General features: G+C 44.7%; 1 protein-coding gene across 5 annotated transcripts in view; it reads left to right on the top strand.

Moving 5' to 3' along the window:
• Window positions 1-21,398, top strand: part of LOC105694623 (phospholipase D3) — a 37,404-nt gene extending 16,006 nt beyond the window's left edge. For 3 of the 5 annotated variants that reach the window (XM_012415481.2, XM_012415484.2, XM_012415483.2), the window contains exons 2-12: window positions 411-1,095; window positions 1,494-1,733; window positions 14,176-14,294; window positions 14,960-15,305; window positions 15,398-15,532; window positions 16,625-16,816; window positions 17,004-17,132; window positions 17,208-17,347; window positions 17,422-17,587; window positions 17,679-17,820; window positions 17,935-19,308. In XM_012415481.2, the coding sequence (XP_012270904.1) occupies window positions 982-1,095; window positions 1,494-1,733; window positions 14,176-14,294; window positions 14,960-15,305; window positions 15,398-15,532; window positions 16,625-16,816; window positions 17,004-17,132; window positions 17,208-17,347; window positions 17,422-17,587; window positions 17,679-17,820; window positions 17,935-18,131 (1,920 nt within the window). In that variant the 5' untranslated portion in view covers window positions 411-981 and the 3' untranslated portion in view covers window positions 18,132-19,308. Of the gene's footprint in view, window positions 1-410; window positions 1,096-1,493; window positions 1,734-11,192; window positions 11,735-14,175; window positions 14,295-14,959; window positions 15,306-15,397; window positions 15,533-16,624; window positions 16,817-17,003; window positions 17,133-17,207; window positions 17,348-17,421; window positions 17,588-17,678; window positions 17,821-17,934; window positions 19,309-21,191 lie in introns of those variants that run through there. The other 2 variants (XM_012415482.1, XM_012415485.2) reach the window with 2 other exon arrangements.
• Window positions 21,399-22,146: the final 748 nt, after the last annotated feature.

Here is a 22,146-nt window from a genome sequence, read left to right as displayed (position 1 = left end):
TGATTTAAAATTTAAGTAAATAATTAAATTGGAATAATCTAATAAGAAGCGTAGAAATTAAATAGATGACGGTATCGGTGTCCCTTGGAGACGGTGGGACGCGAAATTGTGTTTCATCGACAATGTCTAATAAATGTAGGTGCGTGTCTCTCGGCCATCGGGTGCTCCACGTCCGTGTACGCAGTTTCTTTTTTTTCCGTTTCACGATAGACAGAAGGTCGTGTGACCACACGTGGACACCCCATGGTTCCGCCATACGTCCTGAATAAAACATGACTCAAGGACGCGGAATTCATCGGGACAAACCATCCCATCGAAAGATGACGATGAAGGATCTCGACGTTCCCTCTTCGAGGGAGAAAAAGTCCACCCCAATTTCGCGTCATTTACCGTCCCCTGTGAATTTTCAGAGTGCCAGAAGACCCGAAGAGGAGCCACAAGTATTCGCGGTTGCGCAGAAGAGATGCCGGAACGTCACATCGATTAATCGATCCCCGGCGTTGTTTGCATCCTCTTCGGGAAGAACCCCCGAGTGTCAACGATCCAGCTACCCCAGTTAAAATGGAATTTCTAAACGCAAGAAAGTACCGGTAAAACTACTTTATTAACCGGCGAGAAGCAAGGATCTTCCTCATCTCGATCGCTTTAAACTCGTGTCATTCAAAATTGGCTCCGAGGGAGGACGCTGATTATTTTCCAACGTTCAAATTCTACATGAAATTTCCGAAAATCGAGGAAGTCGAAGAAGAGCACGAAGAGAGTGATGAAGTCGCAGGAGTCGTCGAATTATATTGGAAGATCAAAGGCAAGGTGCGAGTCCTTTTTGGGAATTTTGTTGTCTCCTTGCTGTAGAGGCGAAATTCAGGGTTGTGAGGATGAAGACTAGTGTTTGAAAGTGGTTGATGAACAAATAAATAAAAAAGTGACACGATAATGGGGTCCGTGTCGTTCTAACGAGGATCCTGAAGTACTGGATCCAAGATGTCCTTCTTCGGATGGGGCAAAGCCGGACGAGAAAGCGCAGACCAGCCAGGACGCAATCTGCAGGATGGGCTCTTTCAAATCGCCTCTCAAGCCTGCCATATCCTCGTACAGGTGAGTCCTTTTCATCGAAAGCCAAGCCCGAGACTTTGAATGCGAGAAAGACCTCGACCTCTGAAATTCCTGAATTTTCTGAATTTTCTGGTATTTATCGGTCCGAGAAAATCCACCATTCGCTGCAATTAACCCTTTCGGGTACAAGGACTTAGACGTCTATAAAAATTCCGAAGGAAATAATTTCGACGCATTTTGACATTAAAATTGCTCCACATTCTATTATATAGTTCAAAGATAACTCTTTATAATCAGAATAATTATATTCGCCGTGTCGTTATTACTCTGTATTCATTATCTTATTGTAATATTGACTCAAGGATTAGACTTTTAATGGTGATTATTTATTTTTTGTTCATTTCTGGGATTTTTATGGGGCGTTTTCGTTTCTTTTCCAGGTGAACAACACGCACAACGTGTCGTATGGTGGCAACAACCACGTGACGAACGTTGCTTATTCCAAGTACCCCAAAGCCGGAAGTTCAAGTACCTTGTCACGGTCTTCCTCCACGGCTGGAGGGTCCTCTTCGAGCAAAAGCTTCGCGAAAAGCGCGGATCCTCGCACCGAGGACCAGGACGTGGTGATCCTGCTGCCGCATGGGAAGAGCAGGACCCCTCGAGTTAGGCACAAATTATCGGTATGAAAAATCATTTTAAAACAAGTAGACGTTTGGTACAACTTCCGATAGGATGTGCACGTCCCATATTAAGCTAAGATGCCCGCTACATTTATTTCGATCACTTCCGCGCCCTCTTTGGCATGAAATACACGTCATACTAAAAATGATTACAGGGGTCATGATAAGAGAAATAATTTTTAATTAGGCCTTCCCCTAAGAAAAAAAATTAATTGAACCGAAGAAATATATCTTAAATTCAAATAATAATCATTTGGCTCAGATAAGTTGTTACAATTCCGAAGAGTCGTCGCATTCGATTTATTCGACTTTATTCGAGTCAAATGATTATTCTTTGAATTGAGAAAATATTTCTTCGGTGCAATGAAAATTTATTTTCGGTGTGGAAATTTTTAAATGGTTACTTGGATCATGTGGGGTCATGAAAGGGATCGCAGGGCCCAAAGAGAGCAGTCGATCGGGAGTGGACCACCCTATTAGTGCGAAAATTGGCCGATGACGACGGGATATGCCTGCTTTTGACGCGGCAGGACCAGAATTCTGCAAATTACGCCAGGAGGGCGTCGGTTTGGTATTATGTCGGCCCCTAAGACCGAGCCCAAGTGGGTTACGACAAAAGTGGCTCCTGGGAGCGAAGGTGCGAAGGGCTTTAAGGCTAAAAGCTCTACCCGGGTCACCGGCTCGGTTGACATTTCCGACATGACCTTTTTTCCCTCGAAAACCGACTTGGAGGACCCTCGTACCTCGATTCGCCCCGATTGCGACGATCAATTTGTTTGGGAGATTCGTTCTTCCTGGGAACGCGGCGGGAACACCCTTCGACACAGATTTCACTTGTTGCAAGTAGGCCAGAGTTCACGGAGATGAACCAGTTAGTTAAGATGGCCGTCTGCACGTTCTCCGACCTGCCTCACTCTTAATTTAAATAATCCTCGCATTACCGCCGAAAGCCCGGGGACGACTCGTTGAAATTACCCAACATTTCTGGCTTGCACCAATTTGCGCGACGTCACCGGAGGACTCTTTTTCCGATCCACTTCTGTTATTTATTTATTTTTGTATTTTTAATCTCGTGACCTGGTTATTCTATTTGCATGCATGAAATCAATTTTTTAACCCTTTTAAGTATATTCGTAAACTCGTTGAACGTCTCAATAAATTTCGGTAAACTCCGATGCCAGGTGCTGCTCGATTATTTCACAGGATATTTCTATTGTTTGTTTATTTATGATTTTAATCCCGTGGTCTGATTCTTTTTTTTTTTTTTCTCGAAGAGGACGAAAAGGGGAACTCTTGACGTCGCGTGTCGCGCACCCGTTCGCGAGTCGAACCGAGTAATATCGCCTATGTCCACGAGATTGCCCGCAAAAATGGAACTTCGGCTCGTAATAAGCGGCCTCGGCGATATCGCGAGATTTCCGAAAACTTGGCGAGCACGCAGGTGCCGCAAATAATTGAACGGTTCGGAAATTCGGGGGAGATTTCGACGTCGAAGGGTGCGTCGCTACCGAAGATACCGCGAAAGCGGATCGAAGGAGCTCTGGGCGTTTATTTCCACTTTCAACCCCCATTTTCACGTGTTTTCATTCATATTCTCCCGAAACTTTTGTAATTTTGAAAATCCGCCGGCCAGGTAAATTTTTTACAATCGCGGTGTATACGTGTATTCGCATACAAGCCTTATAAGCTCTCGGCAAGGATTACGACCGACACGAGGAACCGTCCCGCAACATCTGTTCGCGACTCTTTGCGGCCAGGGGATGCAGAAATGAAAAACGCCCACACTCTCGCGGGTACTTGCAACAATCGAGTCTTGAATTAATCGGCGGCCGTGTTTGTCTCCCTGCGAGGGGAAAATTAGCCCTCCACCCCCGCCGAGCCGATTCGCATAGAGTGACCAACAGAGAAGCATATAATGCGTAATTAAAATCCGTGCCCTCGGGCGCGGGGAAAAAAATGCGGCCTCTGTTTGTCGCGCAAAATCGATTGTTCCGGTAGGAACCGGCCCTAGCAAATAATCGCCCCGGCAATTATTCCAGCGTTTACGAGAGTACTAGCCTAAACAAAAGCGCCGGCCGTATCACACAAACGTTATTATTGTCGCCCTGCCCTGTTGCAAATGCACCGTGAAACTGCAGTCATCCGCAAGGGGCCCAGGGCGATGCTTTCTCGTTCGACCACTCGATTAAGGATTAATCGCGTGTGTCGCTTCTTCCTCGACGAAACTTCAAAGTCCTCCAGCGATTCGATTTCGTTTGCCCGAATCGTGCATCGTTACGTCCGCTGGAAGTAATTCTTGTACCCTTGGATACGAATCTTTGCTCATTAACGAACGTGACATCGATTCATCATTTATTTATCAATAATGCGAGTGGGGTCTTTCCGAAGGGATTATATTTATATATCCCTCCAATAATTTCTTTTCGATATCCCTGAATCGTCCATACCACAGCATTGTCGAATGCCCTCGCCGGCAAATTGGTTTGTTTAAGCGTAATTAATTTAGACCGAGTAAGTAAACGTTCGCCGGCCGAATATCGGTTTTTTTTTTTTTTAATTCCAATTTTGACGCGAGGAAATTTGTGGACGTTTCGTGGATTAATGTGTTTTTATCAGGGTTGTTTGTCCGAGAAGAGGACTCACCCGTTTCGCGGAGTGAAATTCGGCCGGTTGGTTTGAAATTTTGCAATTTCCCCGGCACTTAATTAACGTTACATTAAGGATTAATCGCTTGTGCCGATTTTTCATTGGTGGCCTCACAAAGCCCCGAAATAACATTATCCCGAAATTACCTGTCCGATGAGTAGCCGTCGATCCGGCTTAACCACTCTCATTTTTCAATGCAAATTTCATGATTATCAGGCACCATAAACTACATTTTCCCCGAATTTCCATTACTTAGGCTCAATCAATTTAACCGAAGCGGCAAAGTACGTTCTCGGTGGGACGTTACGCGTTTTTATTGAGAGTTAAACATCCACCGTTACTCTTTATCCTCTCTAAACGTTGACGGGTCAACTTCCACTACAAATGTTAGTTTATCAATTTAATTGAAGAAATTCGTGCTTCCAAAATTATTTCCTTTCAGGCCGAACATCGCATATAACGACTAGACGAGCGTTTCTCTTGTTTTAACGTTAAAATACGTAAAAATCAAGGGAAAATATTAGCACGGTTTAATTTTCCGTTTTCGGCAGACTTTTCGCGGATTAACGGAGATTCGTTAATATTATTCTTGGGTCGATAGGCGGAAACGGATTACTCGCTCCGAAGAGGGGAAAAGTTTTGTGACGCCTTGCCGCGTCCAGGACACACATTGGAGGGTGTTTTCCTCCCGCGATAAAGGAGGGTGGCTCGAAATTAAATTTGTCCGAGAATTACGGTAAGGGAAGCCGGTAGCCTTTCGGGACAATCAAGAATTCACAGTCTTAACGGTATTTCGACACGAAGCACCCTTATTCGGGGCCGCCTTTATTAAGAGTGATTACAGCCTTGTGCATTTTAACTCTCCGGATGCTCCAGCGTAGATAATGGGATGCGCGATCGTGGAGGGTGCGCCCCCTCGGTGTTCCATATTTTCAGATTTCGAGCCCTAAACCAAGGGCAGTTTTGCCTCCTCCGATTTTTGATCATTCCCTTCCTCTTAAATCTGCCCTTTTGCTCGCATCGCATTGGGCGTGCCTGAAAAGTAAACGGAATCTTTTTCGGAAATTTTCTGATTACCCGAGCAGGTGTTTCCGTACTTAAAGCCTACCGTCCCTTCGATCGCTTCGTCTTCGCCCCCGATGAAGCGAAAAGAATTATTCTCGACGTTTAGCAATTTTTTCTTTTCAATTGCATCCCTCATTCCATGGATAAGGATCCGTTTCTTACGCACCGGAAATAGAGGAGGTGGAGAGTTAGACGCGGAAATGACTCGCCGAGGTTGTTAGGGCCGCGATTCGAAGGTGCATGTCAGCCGGCAATGAGAGCGGAAGAATCGAGCCATGGGGACACACGGGGTCCTGTAAAATTACAGACGTGGCCGCCGCTACCCGGGGCTTCATTAGAGGCGAATGTTAAACTAATGCCTTCCCGGAATGGAGCTCTGATGCCTGGAAGCCAATTCCCATGGCGATCGTCCTGCCCTGGAAGTTGCGTACGGTGTCGTGACGAGAACCCATAGGCCGGAAAGCGGAGCATTCGTTACGAGGCCGGGATGGCTTTCCTGGTCCCACTTACTCACTATCCGCGATTCGACTCCGGCCTCGGAATCATGTTTCGCCCTATCCCATTTACGGAATTGTCTCTTGCCGCATCCTCGCCATATTAATTCCCCTGGAATCGTAAACCACCGCGTACTGCCCGCGGAAAAATAATTCACCCCGATATCTAGAAATTGTATTTGTTTTAGCAAATGCAAATACTCGATGGGTTTCAAAGTTGCAGAATTTTAACACCCCATTACGTATATACTGTCCATGTGCCTATATACACCCGCTCGTACCCGACATAATTCTTCCGGTCCATTTCTGAACTTTTACGCTGTTTCTTCATTTTTTCCCAGCGCGTAAAAAATCGACGTGGGTGCATAGGTTACGTTTCCTATTTTCCGGTCGCGTTTTGTTGCTGGAAATAAAATGTTTGGGTGGATCGGTGACGTGTCGAGGGACAATTCCGTTCGCGGATTCACGTTGAGCGAATGGAAGGGATCTCAGAAATTGCAATCGAAGCTCATAATGCACATGGGCTCGATTTTCGAAATAGTTCTCGTGGCCGTTCGCGAATTACCTGCACGCGCCCGTGCAATTTTCATTTCCGGATGATGTGTACACGCATACGGTATATAAATACATATGTATAAGCACCGTAACAAGTTCGCCATTGAACTCGCAGGAGGTAACTCCCGCGCGATCCCGAATTGTCTCAATTACGTCGATGTAACGCTATCCGGGGTTAATTGCCATTGTTTCCTCGGGTCTGTGCTAATTAACTTACGAATGATACATACCCCGATTCATAATTAAGTCCCTCGTCGTGTGCTCGCGCGTAATTGGCGCTAAATGCTGATTAAGCGCCGCGTTCTTCCTATCCGTTTGAGGGATGTTATTCCTTCGGTCTTCTCGCCCTCTCTTACCGATACGTTAAAAGGACCTTCGCAAAAGAACTATAAACATCGTTTATAATTATTTTATATTAAAATCCTGCAGAAAATTCCCTGAACAAAATTCTGAAGTCTCGTATCGTTTGCTTCACCGTGTCTCCATCGTCTGGAAAATAATTATTATAATTCTTATAACTTAATAACGCGATAGTTACAACTGTGACTATTTTTTGAGGTAGTTAAGATTATATTTACAATTGAATTGCTTGCGAGTAGGGCTGCTTTTGGTATCGGATATATGTAGAGCCTTTTACGAGTATGCGAGCGAGGCTTCGCCAAGATATGCCGCACATCTCGAAATTATTCCTGTAATCACTATATTCCACGGGTCTTACGACCTAGTTCGAGTAGTCTGCGCCTATAGTTCGCGATCCGTGCTACTTTGCGTTCCGGAAGAACGGACGACCTCGGAGCATCCGCCGCATTTCCCGTATTTGCCGCATTCGCGGCTACCCTGCGGATAATTAAACGGAACTCGAGTTCTTCGAGAACTCGATTTGCCATGCCATCCGGTCGTTCTCTCCCTCTTCCTCCTATAAGAGGATATTTTCCCCCGCGGTCGCCGTCTCCTACAAAATTCATCCCGCGTCCTTTGTCCATTACGTCGGGAAACAAATGCAAGACCAAGGCGAAAAATCGAAGGGAGCCAAGATATCGGGACCGAGACCGATTTTCCTCGTCGCGACCCAAGGTAGCCATCTTGGCGAACCCGTGGTCGATATTGCAGATGCCTCCGACAGAAGTCTAAGAAATTATCCAGTGATCGGATCGTCGAGACTTACCGACAGCAGATATCGTGGATGATCGATGGATCGTTGCATCGATCGAGGGTAATTATTTCAATCAAACTTAATTAAATTCGATGCAACGTTTCCTCGAAATTATGACGCGAGTAAAGTTCCTCGAATTAACGAAATATTTCTTTGGTTAGATGAATTACTTTTTCTCGGAATAAAAAATCGACGACTAGGTGGAGAGGAGGTGGATGATTTTTTTTTCTTCGCCGAGGACGCGTCTTCCGGTCGAAGGGGTTGAAAATCGAAAGGACGGGACAGACGTGTCTCCCTCGTCGCTAATAATTCCGTCGGATGAATCTTTTAACCGGCAGAGCGTACGTCCGCTTCGCGGCGGGAAATGGCGCCAGTCGGGATGGCTGGGGTGACGAATGGGAGGAAAGGGATAAAAAAGTGCGGCGAGATCGGCCGCGATTGTGTTTCGTCCGCCCGGCGACTCGACGACCCTCGGATCGAGGTTGGGAATCCGCCACCCAAATGTCCCGATACTCGAACAAGGATATTCACCGAGAGAGTCGAGAAATGGCGCTCTTCCCCTTTAAGCTCGAAGCCACGATATTTTATAAGCATATTCCGCAAGCGCCGCCGCTAAAAACACAAATCTTGTATCATTTTCGAGATAACGCCGCCGTGAACGGAAAGGTAAAAAATTATCTAGCGGACCTCGTTCACGTTTTCAACATTTCAATATGTAAATAAATTTCGCCGAAGACTAAGGGAGCGATTCTCCCCTACGTGGATGCACTCGACGCGGAACTCGGTCTAGTTTCTCGATTTCGGTGGAGGCCATCCCTCTTGATTGTTTGTCGTCCCTTGCCAGCCCTTTCGAACGAGTTCGGCTGCCAACTACGCGTTATAAATTTCTAACGTCCCCTCGACGTCTCCCCCCGCGGTTTCCAGGGGTGTCGCGAGTCCAGATATTAATAATATCTCCGCGCGGCGTCGACGCCCGAAGCGTCGCGAGAAAGTTCGATTGCCGTCTTGAAAATGATCCCGGGTGGTTCTATCTCGCCTGAATTTTTCGCCGTCGACGGGATAACCAATTACCCCCGGATTCGCCCGGAAAAATGGCCTATTTCGCATATTAGGGGTGCACAGCCTAGAGCTAAAAGATGCCCAATTTCAGCTTTCCTTTGTGCCCTCGCCCTGGAGTTTCGCTCGACCACTTTCGCGGGCTTCGACTTCTTTTCCTTCGAGGATCGACGCTCTTCCCATAAACGGAGAAACAAAATTAAACGATACCTCGGTGGCGCCGCAAAAAGTCGATCAGGAACGCGATGAGGTCCTCTCGGAATTTATCTACAACCGAAAAAAAATACAATTTCACTACATTTACCTAGTCACCCCGATGTTATAAATTATTTGGTATCACAACTGCTACAACTTTTTTTTTTCTTACATAGGATCTACATCTCGCTATCGACTCGTCTATGCCATCAATGGACTAGACGCGAAGCACCCTCGGGGGCCGGGATAAATTATTCAATAATTGTCAATGAGTCGCCCATTCATTGCCGGAAACATCAACAATCATTACATGTCCAAGGGTCTCCCCGAAGAGGCTCTTCGTGCTCAATTTCAGCCCTTTTTTGTCCTCCGAATGAGTCCAACTACTTCCATGGGGTCCTTCTTCGAGATCCGCCTTCGTGGTTCTCTTTCCTGCCGGTAATCGCAGCTTTCAAGGGAAAAACAAAGCCGGGCTCGATAACGAAGACGAACCGCTGGCGCGATATAAATTATGAATTTCATTACACCCTCTTAGCAAAGGGCTCGGAGTCGCTGCCGAAGCAGAGGATGGGCTTAATCGAGATAATTGTCCTACTACCTACCGTCCTTAGTCGGTATTAAAAACGCATTAGGCTAATGGTGCTTTCGCATGGTGCGCGAGAACTCGAGGAGGGTAGATTTATTTTTTTTTCTACGGGACTTCGAGAACATCGAGGAGACATTCTTCGTTTCGTCTGCATCTCGGTAACCGCAAACTAACGTCTCGGAACCTAAAAACTGCATTTTAAGGTAATTTAAAGATTGCATTTTTCACTCGTGAAAATTAAAATTGCCAGTCGCGCCCTGTGGGAACGACAAGGGCGGTGAAAATGGCGAAAACGATGAAAGCGGGGTAGACGGTGAAATGGATGAAAATAGTGAAAACGGTGAAAACGGCGAAAATGCGTATACAGGCCGCGAGGTGCCGTTTACACCGCGAGGGGCCGTTTCCGGACAGTCGGATTCCAGTTAATGAACCGCGTCCATAAACGTCCGTCCGCGGCGAACAAACAGAGGAAAATGGCGGCCTATCGAGCGTCAAAGCAAGGAGGCTATTTTTGCTCTCCGACCAAACAGGGTGCACGGTCACATTTGACTTGTCAATCGGCGGAATATCTTGCAGTTTATAAACCTCTGGACCGTGTCTTCCGTTCCCGATAATTCCGCGCGTGATTTTATCGACATTTTTTCGCCCGTCCCCGTCGAAACGAGGCCATCGGGCTACTAATTTCATGAAATGATTATTCACATTTCATCGGTCGCTAAGGATTTATTATTTCACGCATCCTTGATCCGTCGAGATATTTAATATTCAGGACAAAATTGCCAAGGCGATCCGGCCGCGTCCTCGCCAATTTGCGTCAGAGATACAAAGATTAAGTAACTCGGCGATTACTTAATCTCGCATCTCGATATCGGAAACGGCGAATCGCGTATTAATGATTTCTTTGGTTAAAATCATGAATTAATATGCTGCGGTTTATTTATACGGCGTTTGGGATCTTGATATGTTGAAACGAGAGGGCCGTCTTCGTTATAACGAAGTTGAGTCGCTTTTTGGATTAGGAATTACGGTTTCCGGTTTCCCTCGTTAAATCTTTCGAATAGCCATCATCCCTGGCGAGCGGTGAAAAGAAAGCAGGTCCGTCCCACGCATTGACGAGTGGATACAATGTATTATAACGCGATCGATAACACGCTCCGAACCCCCCGGGTCGCGGCGCAGTGGAGCAGAAAACACCATCAAATATGCATCGGTCTCGAAAACTGGCGTTCAAATATGGCGCCTGCCGTCCAGACGTTCCCGCGCTGGCCGCGCGAGGGAGCTCCGCGCGCAACCTTAGTGCGACGGCTGCGCATACGTCGTTCCGTGTGCTTTGCTGCAGCTCGTCGACTTTTCTCTCTAAAGACTCGTTCTCACCCATAAATATCAAGAGACTCGCAGTGTCGAATGATGAGCGAGACGTTACCGAGTACTTAACGCCAAGGATCCCAATTACAACAGTGGGGAAAATAAGAATCTACTCCCTCCATTACTATAGAAAAAGAAATGAACGTTTGATCGACTTAAAGAATCGGGAAATTTTTTAATTTACCCAATTCCAATCACTAGGATGTACCCGAGGATATGGCAGATCTAACTTTTACAGACCCTCGGAATCTAAGTTTATCATCCAAATAACGAAAGAAACTGCTTCTCTTTTACATTCTCTCTTCCTAACGAGAAAGAAACATCTTTGCAACTTATTTCCACTTCGAAAAGAAATTCTACTAAAATTGTTCTACTAAGGTTCGGGAATGAAAATCATCGCAAGACGTTTCAATTCATCGATTTCTTTTTGTGTCGTGACTTTCCTTTGCGAGATTTACCGCGTGACGTGATCGAAGTAATTCGGTGGTGCAGTCTCTTGTTGTCGCGGGAGGGGAGTGCACCGGGGGAGGTCTCGGGAGACCTCTGGGTTTCTCGTGGTTAAGGTGATCGCCCTGTTTCTCCCACTCCCTGGAAGAAAGGGGAGCGAGAGAGAGAGACCGGTCTCTCGACGCAGCGAGCGATAGCTCCGCATGAGACCGCCTCCCGCATCGCCGTTGCCACGCGATGACGCGGTCTGCTGCAACCTGCAGGGCCTAACCTTGGGCAGTCGAGCTCGGCTTTATTTCCTAAACGCCAGAGAAACGCTTTCGACAGCCTCTGGCGGAGTTCTGGTCGCGTCTTTATCTTCGCTGTGTCCTTTGCCGGAGTGCGCGGGATGACGAGGTTAGGAATTTTACCCGGTGAAAGAAAGTCGAAAGGATCGAAGGTAAGTGCACGCCGCCGCCGTGTGCACGGACACACGTGCACTCTCTGCGCAGGTGAGCACGTCGCAACCGTCAACGACCGCATCGCGCGATAATCTCCCAGTGACTTTGTCAACGAATAAAAGAATTCTAAAGTAAATCTAACCACATAAAAAATAATCATAAAGTAAATTTGAGAAAATTTTATTCGGGGAGCACTAATATAATTGTCATAAAGTTGAGACTCTTAAAAACAGTGAGCCAATTGACAAGGCGTCATTCACAATAAAGGACATTCTTGATAATCTCGGCTGTTTCTTACAATATTATCGCAATAATACCGCGAGTAATAAATTCGATGCCGAACATCATGCGTTCGAAACAACGCAAGCTCTCGTATTCGGAACGCACAGGAATATCAATTGACGATTCGATTACCATATCCACCTTGTATCTTAATTTAAACCCATTTACTCCGGTATTTGTCTTGTTCCTGGAGAGATCGAGGGGGAAATTAAGAAACGATCGATCAATTGACCGATTCGAGGGGTCACAACCCCTCGATAGAAAAACTACCAGAACTCGTGGGAAAGATGGAATAAAAAATTAACACCCAATTTTTTCGGAAACGAGCACGACATTGCAGACGACGAGAAGAGGTATCATCGAGGGATCATTATTCATAGTAATAACCATTACTCGGCGATTTTTACACGAGGGTTGGACATCGAGAGGACGATGCCAGTGATCGAAAAACCTCACATTTCCGGACGATTTATCTTAATATATTTATGAATGTATTACTCTCGTATGGAATTGTTTCTGACCCAAACGGAGTCATGGGGGGTGATGGATGGTGTTTCACGATGTCTCCAAACGCGGGGGTTGCGACCCCTCGGAAAGGTCGCAGAGGGCGGTTCGGGCGCGACATCAAATAAAAAATTAACACCCCTTGTTGCGGCGATGGAGCATGAAGTTACGGCCGAGAGAAAAAAGGGACGCCGATAGAATTAGCGAAAAATTATTCGGAAATCGAATTCGTCCGCGGATGGATTTTATCCACTCTTCCTTTTTTTTTTTGCCGAGGCTTCAATGGGATTACGCCCTGTCAATTACTTGACGGGATTACCTTATATCGATACCGATACGGAAATTGCACCGAAAAAATTATTCCCCGAAAAGAGATTTTTATCTGTTTAATTATTAGGGTACACATTTTTCGGATTTTCTCAGGTTATGACTCGGTCGCAAAATTTATGGAACGTGGAGGAAAAGGGGAATTTTCTTGCGAGGTTAAAGAAGCACCGTGGAAACAATTTCGACGTAAAAAGGCTGGCTTATTTCCACTTTCTTGATATTTATAAGCCTTTATTATCTATTCATTACCATTGATGAAGAATAAAGGGGCGCGCCAAGTCGGCTCTAATTAGTCGGTACAGCCCACATTAATTCCATTACGTCGTTAATTGAATAACGGGACGTGTTAATTTCCGCGGACAGCGCGAATTAAATGTTGCGAGAAAATGCAAGAAATATTCCTGCACGTTCGAAGAGGAAAACGGAAGAGCGAAGAGGAAACGAACCGAAAAAGACGCGACAGAAATGGACGCAATTCCAGTTTTAATTCCCGTTTAATTGCTGGATCAAAATCCAGTTTCTAATTCTTCACCGAGACCCCAAAAAACCGATCGAACGACATCGAATTGATTCGATGTACTCAACGGTTGAAGTACCGCTTCTACCAAGATCATGATCCTCGACTGAGCCGCGCCTCGTCTCTTTACTCCAAGCATCGCTGTAATGGAGATTTAATTTTCTTTGTATAGGCAGTACTAAATCAAGAGGATGGCCCAAAATGGACTGGCTGAATTAAAAAAATATATATATACGAAGTAAACCAAGCAATTAAAAAAAAAATGTTTTTCTGGCATTATCCTTCCCAAACCTCGATATTTGGACATCCCACCCAGAAAGATTGACGGTTTTGGCCATCGGAACCCGCGTTACAATTACGAGCTGCTCCTATTCTCCCCTGATCCAATATTATTAGGTCTGTCCAATAAATAGGAGGTTAATCGAAAATTGAATCTACCCCCATCGATAGTTGGCATTATTTTGTTGACATTACGTGCCTAGGATGCTCGCGGGGGGGCGAGAGCGCCATAAAGGACGTTAAGGAGCGGCCTTGAAGCTTCTCTTCAATTATTTGCACGTGCTAAAAGCTAATGGCACGTCCTCGTCGCGTCAGCATTGTCATCCGAAGCTATACACAAGAAACAAAAGCTCGGATATGAACTTTCTCATTAGTGGCCGGACAGGAAGTTGCCGTCGTGTCAGCACTCGTCGATGGGGGGGAAACTTCCCTCCGAAACTCCCCCATGGAGATTTATTTCTCGGATGTCCTGGCTTCTCGGTTTAATTCCCAACCTCGTCAGGATTGTTTCATCTCGCCTCTTTTTTTCAGACCGTCTCCGAGAATGCCAGGCTCGACGCGCACTCGTCGGTCGACGACGACCTGGAACTCTGGGATCAGTCGGGTTTTATGCTAAGAAATGACGTGGACGACCCCCTAACAGGTGCCAAGTAAGTCATCCAATCGTTCTCAAGAATAGCCTGCAATTTATCCGATACAATTGCGAGATTTCGCTCGTTTATCGGTTATTTAAATCGAGGAGTTACCAGGGCAGAATCGAAGCCCATCAAAGGGAGGTCCAGCTAGGAAATAAAAAGCTGTAAATGCTGGAATAGGTCTCTTCGAGCATATAGACACACGCAGTCCCCAGTAAAAATGTAATAAGCGTTTCGCGCGAGATAATCGAATCCGGGATTCAGCGGAAATGGAAACGGCGATCCCTAAATCTCGTTCCCTTGCGGGGGGTGGTCGTATCGAGTCTGGCAGGGTAAACATAAAAAAGGAACTTATTTGTGCGGATAAAAAAATTCTTGCCGCGGGTCGCAGGGGTGTTTACCGAAGGAAAATCGAGAGTTCGTCATTCGTCCTGTCGCGGAAAGAGACACCCCATCGCGTTCGGAATTATGAATTGCCCTTTATCCGATATTCCTGGGGCAGGATTTGGAGCTGATTTACGCGGGGGATATTCTGTGTTAAATATTTATCCGCGGCTGACAGAACGCGCCGGATGGATATAATGCCGGCCCCTCGGGGCTCGAGCTCTTATTAAATATCGAGAGGATGACCTCGCGGGCTTTTTCTCTTTTTTGGCAACGACAAGTGTCTCTTGTTCCAGGTGGGGAGGCCAAGGATGGTGCAGGCCGAGCTGTATACCGATCACCGTCATCCTGATCCTCATCGTCCTGGTCGTCCTCCTGCCCCTCCTCGATGCTGCTGACAAACATGCCCTCAACTCGACGGACTCGAATAATAAACTTGGAATTACTTGCATGGACAGCTGTTCCATTTCCTTGACCGAATCGATACCCCTTGGAATGGCCTATAACGTCTCCTCGACACATCTCAGCACCTTCGATTCCTGGATGCAGCTGATCGCTGCCGCAAGAAACACCGTCGAAATTGCTTCCTTTTACTGGACCATGAACAGGCAGGACGTTTATCCGGACGAGAGCGCGAAGGAAGTTCGTACCGATATAGTCTGTAAAAAATGTCCCACGTGGGCGAATAGAAAAGTGGAAAGAGGAACGTTGATTTTGCGAATATCCTTTTCAAGGGAGAAGAAGTCTTTCGAGCTCTCCTGGAGGCCGGAAGAGACCGAGGGATATCCTTAAGGATCGCCCAAAACGCACCTTCGCACTTGAGTCCCAACGTGGATACAGAATATCTGGCCAAAAAGGCGAAAGCTCAGGTGAGTATGTTCTATTACATGGTTATTGAAATTTGTAACGAGCTCATAGGTCGAGATTCGCGATACACAGACTTCGTGTATCGTACGAATTTGCTCTCGTTAGCGAGGAAGACGGTCGACGTTAAGATAACAAAATGGCGATTGGAGGTGGGAGAGAATGAGTTATCGGCCGGGCTTAAATCACGTTGCTGGAAGACATATTGGATTTATTGTCACCGGGACTCCCTCTCCCATGGAGGAGGGAAATTTCACGTGTTCTAATTAATCATCAGGATTTAATAAACAGGATCGATTTCGAGGCGAAGCCAGGAAGTTGGGAGAATTAATCGTTTTGTAAATTCGAGACCGACCAAAGCCTCAAAGGCGGACGAAAGCGTCGAGCAAGCTCCTGAGACACCTGGGGCGTCCGGACGTAATTAATATCAGGGAGAGTTCGATGGTTTAAATTGGCTATGATTTATCGCAGCTTCTTTTCGATTCCGATCGCGGCTTTGTCGAACTCTCCGGAGTCGTTTACACCCACGTGCTTCCCTGGAATTAATGAAGTATCCCCCGAGAGGCAATTAAAACGAGTGCATCCTACCGGAGGGTCATAATACGAAAGAGTTCTCATTGAGGAGCTTTGCGATATTAAAAAGCGCGTTATAACTGCAGGCCGTTTTTGCCTACGGTTTCCTGAGCGTTGCGAGGAAACTTTCGAGCGATACCATCGAAGTCTTGAGAGCGAGGATTCCCCTTTAATTTTCCTGAACGCTTTCGTTTCAATCAGCTAAGTGGATAGGTTACAGCTTCTCCGGGATACAACCAAGGAAAGAATTCACGTGCTCGGCCTGGTCCGATTATGCACGCGTCGCCGTATTTCGTCTCTAAAAATAAGAAACTCGTTAAGTATGCCTTGACATATTATGGCCGAGTCTCGTTGATTCTAGTTCTTAAAAAATGGTGGTCGAGTCCGTCGGAGTACGTTAAATAATGTTTATCTGGAAAAATTCAAGTCCTATCCAAATATGATTCTGCGTGTACATATGTATATGAATTTTACCTAGTGAATTTATGTAACGAAAATTATTAAGGATTATTTTATTTTTACAGGTACAGAGCTTGAATTTTGCCGGACTCCTCGGCGGGGGTGTTCTTCATACAAAATTCTGGCTGATCGACAGGACACACGTCTACGTTGGCTCGGCAAACATGGACTGGAGGTCCTTGACGCAAGTTAAGGAACTCGGCTTGGTTGCATTTAATTGTTCCTGCCTGGCGACCGACCTCGCCAAGATTTTCGACGTAAGAATATTTCGCGTTTATCCGACTTCGTAGGATTATTTTCGTGCATCTCTCCCCGCGTATTCGTGTACAAAGTTGAACAACCTCTTTTTCCTCGGGTCGAGGAAAAAAAAACTTCGCGGGGGAAATAGTGATCCGCTAGGTTAATCTTGCGACGTGATCCGGTAAAGTTTCAATGTTCTCCCAGGTTTACTGGAAACTTGGGGAAGATGGCAAGGTGCCATCTTCGTGGCCGGAATCTCTCGGTACGAAAATAAATATGGATAACCCGATGAACCTTACTTTGGAGGATAATAAATACAGAAGCTTTATCGCGGTTTGTATTAAAGGCTTGGGAGTCAGGTTTAAGAACTCAGAATACGAGGAAAGTGAATTTTAAATCGATCTTCAGAGCTCACCGCCGCCATTTTCCCCGGAAGGTCGGACGAACGACTTGGACGCCATTTTGCATTGCATCGAAAAGGCGGAGCAGTTCATTTATATTTCCGTGATGGACTATTACCCTCTGGCGATTTACACGCCTAAAGTCAAGTGAGTACAGTCTCCTATTTATAATTCCATCGTTATATAACAACTATTGCATAAATATTACACTTTCTGTCCAGATATTGGCCCATGATCGACAACGCGTTGAGGGCTGCAGCGATCGAACGCAAAGTCAACGTTCGACTTTTAATTTCTTGGTGGAAACACTCGAGGTCTTCCGAAGATTATTTCCTGAAATCTTTAGTAGATCTTTCCAACAGTTACAGAGACGTGACGATCGAAGTGGTAAGTGCGATCCCACTTGTTGCAAGTCGGCGAGATTTTGGATATTACGATATCTCCAAAAATTAATGAATTATCATTTCTTTCATTGCAGAAGAGATTTGTCGTTCCAACGTCGCCGGAATTTGACAAAATACCATTCTCGCGAGTAAACCACAACAAGTACATGGTCACGGATATACATTCGTACATCGGAACGAGCAATTGGTCCGGTGACTATTTTCTAAATACCGCCGGTGAGTAACGAGTTAATATTCCGAAAATCGGTCATGCAATAAAATCCGCCATGCTTTGCACGTCTCGATAATATCTACTTAAGGTAGAGAAATAAATTAATTGTATCGACGTAGGCATCGGTATGGTGTTCGAAGACGTTGGCAGCAAAAATCAAGACGGTATCCGTCAGCAACTAGAAGGTATCTTTCATCGAGATTGGGATTCCTCGTATGCTCATCCTTTGAATGCATCTTGCTTGCATGACGGAAGATCAAGGCCCTCCAGGACGAGTCATCCTCTTCTTATGCACGTCCATCGAGTGCTCGTATAAAAATATCGGTCAGTACTTCCAAATAAATTTCGTTAATTCTCGAGGCATTTCGCCAATACCGATTAAATAGTAAGCTTAACTGATGAAAATTCCCATGTAAATTTACATACTCGATCACTGATTATTTTGATGCTACAATAAATTGCGGTAAAATTGCATTTAATTTAAGTAAAAATGCGCTAATATATACTATTAGGTGTATTTATACATTTTATATTTTACTATTTTTCCATTTTACATTCTTCTATCTGAAACCTTAATTCCGAAGTGTGCAAGCATGTACGTAAATTTCCGTCGATTTTTATCAGTTTAGACAACTCGCAATAGCGCTTGAAACAATTGTTTTGGACGATATTTATACGTTTTTTAGTCTATAAAACGGCATAATATTTGGCGATCCTCCATCATCTTAGTATTAAGGCTTTAGAATGACGAAGTTGCCTAGACAAGGCTTGAAAGTCTCCCATGTAGGATGTTATAAAAAAATTGATAGGATTTTAGAAAATAAGTAGCGAAATTTATACTCCTTGCCCGGTAACAGGGTTAGTTATAATTGAAGCATAATTTCATCTTAATGTAATCGTCTACTTTTGAGACAAGATGGACGAGTGCGTGCCTTGTTTTAAGTGTCCTTAGATAAATACATCTTTTTACATGTTTGTATGCCCTCCGATCGTACAAACGGTACGCGGTAAGTGCAAATTCGAACCGCGGAAAATTAAGGATCAACGCGAACTTTTAGCGGCTCGATGTTAATGTCGAAGCTTTTAACAAATTTTAATAACAGACTTAGCCAAATCGTGCCGTATAGATAGCGCAGGGGTATTTCTTTTCCTTCGGAATGCTAACAGGAAACCGGTTATTCAAATATTGACGCCATAATTTCTAAAGTTAGAGGGGTCTGTCATTAAAGGTCAATGTTCTCTCGTCGGTAAAAACTAGACACTCTTAATGCACCCCGAGCATGAGTTTGTTAATAATTAATATGATTCATGCGAATTATCATATTGCCGAGTAAGTACTTCATGTTCGTTAGTTTCAACAATTTCTCACAAGTCAAGGCCATGCGTTGCTTTGAATCGTAATCAATGTACACCAGACAAATTACTGCGGCATGACTTTCCCGAAACGTGCTGCCATATTTAAACAAGAGAAAATATCAAGTCTTTCATGACGATGCCTTCTTATTAATATACCTCAACCTGGATTAAATAAATTCATGAGAAAAGAACCCGTATTTCAGTTCTTCCTATTTGCGTCATTCGTAAAAGATGCCCCACGTAAGAGGAAAAAAGTAATGCTCTCCCGGGGTCGTTAGAACCGTCATTGTCATGAGTTATCAAGGATATCTCGTGTTCCCTGATGTAGGAAAAATTTCAAGAAAGTACTAGACCGCGGGGAACTTCTCGGAGAAGTGACAAAATTCAATGACTGCGACTTGTCACCGATTATGTACTCGGAAGTCTGCAAAGAATAAATCATCGGCATCGATAACTGCAAAACGAGTTTATCGTTAATAGACTCCGTTGCTCTTTCCGTATATCAGCGATAATTTAATATTAAAGCGGCATAAGACTGACTGCACTTCAACATAATAGTCGTCATTTGTTTATCACGTGGGCATTTGCATAATATTGTCGAGTTTGGTAAAAAGTCCGGCATGTACCGCAAACATTACTTGTGTAAGAAAAAAATCACGGCAAGACAATTAATTACTAAATTTCCAGGATATAAATGCAATCGAGTTTGTGTTTCCTGGCTCTGGCTACCGCATAAAAATCCGTATTTTCCTCCTCCGCTTATCCACCTCTTTGACATTGACAACGAGAAATATTAAACGTTACGCTGTCAGTATATAAATAACCTCGGGTAACGTGGAAGAATGCAGCTAAACAGATTATGTCTATCAACGCTGACTTTCGTTCATATGCGCATGATATTAATTGCGATGACAGCCAGGCGATTTCCGGCAGCCCTGAAATATTCGCATCCTATGACATGCTTTCAATCCTAGAAATTTCAGAGCGAATCCTCGCTGTTTGAACCTACACATCCGAGACGACATGCCTGCACCGAAAAGCTTTCTGGAATATTTCCACAGAACCGACCACGGAACGTTCCGTCAATGAGAAACGACTCGTCATTAGACGGCGATAACGCCATTTTATAAAAAAACGTCCTAACAGTAAGATTAGATCCATCAAAAAGTTTTGGAACACTTTCGATAAAAGGTAAAAAAGAAAAACTACTCTCGAACTTTCTGACCTGCTTAATAATTAAGTCTTTTTCCGATAATACTTCAAACTCAAATTTTCCTGCGTTTAGCCGTCTTCGACGAAAAAAAAGAGTTCTCGAAAATTCTCATTTCGGGCTATCCATCCTTGTTATAATTTATCGATACATTGGGCGTCGGTCAAAACGAGATTAATGATTTGACACCGATGAATAGAGGAAAAGCGTTAGTGGCAGAATGCCTTGCGAAAGATTTCGATGGAAGCTTCCGTCCACAGGCCATCATCTATTGCCAATGGAATCACCTGTCATTACGACAGCATTGGCATCTTTTTACAAAAGATACCGTAATGACGGAGCCGGACGTCGTTTTTACATCTCGTGATCAATGTCAGGGCCTGAATCAGCCACGCTTTTTTATTATACACATTAGATCGCGTTAGATTCCGCATGGTAATGATTGAATAACATTTCGAAGAGCGAAGGAACGCTATATCGCTCGTAACTTTTCCAATATCAAATCTTACCTCTGGGAAGTAATCAATACAACGATGAACATCACCGAATATTTAAAATCTTCATGAAGACATTGCGGTCGACTTTGAAAAAAATGTATATATATATTTCATTGTGCATTATTTCTTAAGCAAGTCATCGCTTGTGCAACTCGATTACAAGTATTGACGTCACGTCATTGGAGTATTGTTTTCATGTAAATGTGACATTACTATCGATATATGCCTGCACTGGAAAGACACCGAGAGTGCAATGTAATATGTGAAAACAGACGTCATTGTAATCTTCCGAAAATGACTTCTTAATTGCCAGATGCCCGAAAGGACGGAAACGTCGAGAGCAATGTTCACTGGCGGTCATGAATGGCTTCCTCGTGTACATGGTGCAGCCTGGTGGTGGTAACGTAAACGTAGCGTAAAAAACGAACTCGAGAACTTATGTACTTGCGGTACCTGATGTATAATAAACTGTACAATAATTAATGTAATAAAGCAACTTATTGAACGATAACAATGAGTACGTTTAATTAGACGAGCATGTCTAGCAAACCCTCCAATCGCCTATTCCTGATCCTTGAAAATCACTCGTAGATCTAAGGCACGAAATTCCGTGCCACCTCCTCGGTTGTTCTATGATCCTGTTAGAAATCGAAAATTTCGACCCCTAAAATTTTTGACCGAGAGAATTCCGTGCCACCTCCTCGGTTGTCCTATGATCCTGTTAGAAATCGGAAATTTCAACCCCTGAAATTTTTGCCTGGGAGAATTCCGTGCCACCTCCTCGGTTGTCCTATGATCCTGTTAGAAATTGGAAATTTCAACCTCTAAAATTTTTGCCCGGGAGAATTCCGTGCCACCTCCTCGATGATTCTATGTTCCTGTTACAAATCGCCAGAGATGGAATAGGATCACAGGACAACCGAGGAGGTGGCACCGAATTCTCCCGGGCAAAAATTTGACGTGTTGAAATTTCCGATATGTAACAGGATCATAGGACAACCGAGGAGGTGGCACGGAATTCTCCTCACGTCGGTCCTTATATTTCGCATACGAGTTTTGTCTAAATTTCGACAATTAGTATTGGCATCGCGTCTCGAAGACTCCCCTTCGGGATAAAGAATTTCGAACCCTATTCTAAATATTTTAATTTCGCTGATGCCAAGCCTCGTTGACAAAAATAGACGCCACGACGTACTTCGCGAACCGCCATTGATTTTATCAACGATGCAACGTCGAAGCGATGTCAAACATCAGGGAAAGAATAAAAA

The sequence above is a fragment of the Orussus abietinus genome, unplaced genomic scaffold (genome assembly GCF_000612105.2).
Source record: "Orussus abietinus isolate OABI.00-Male unplaced genomic scaffold, Oabi_2.0 scaffold80, whole genome shotgun sequence".
Taxonomy (NCBI): domain Eukaryota; kingdom Metazoa; phylum Arthropoda; class Insecta; order Hymenoptera; family Orussidae; genus Orussus; species Orussus abietinus.
The sequence above is the reverse complement of the archived record's forward strand: the minus strand, read 5'-3'. Positions and strand labels throughout refer to the sequence as shown.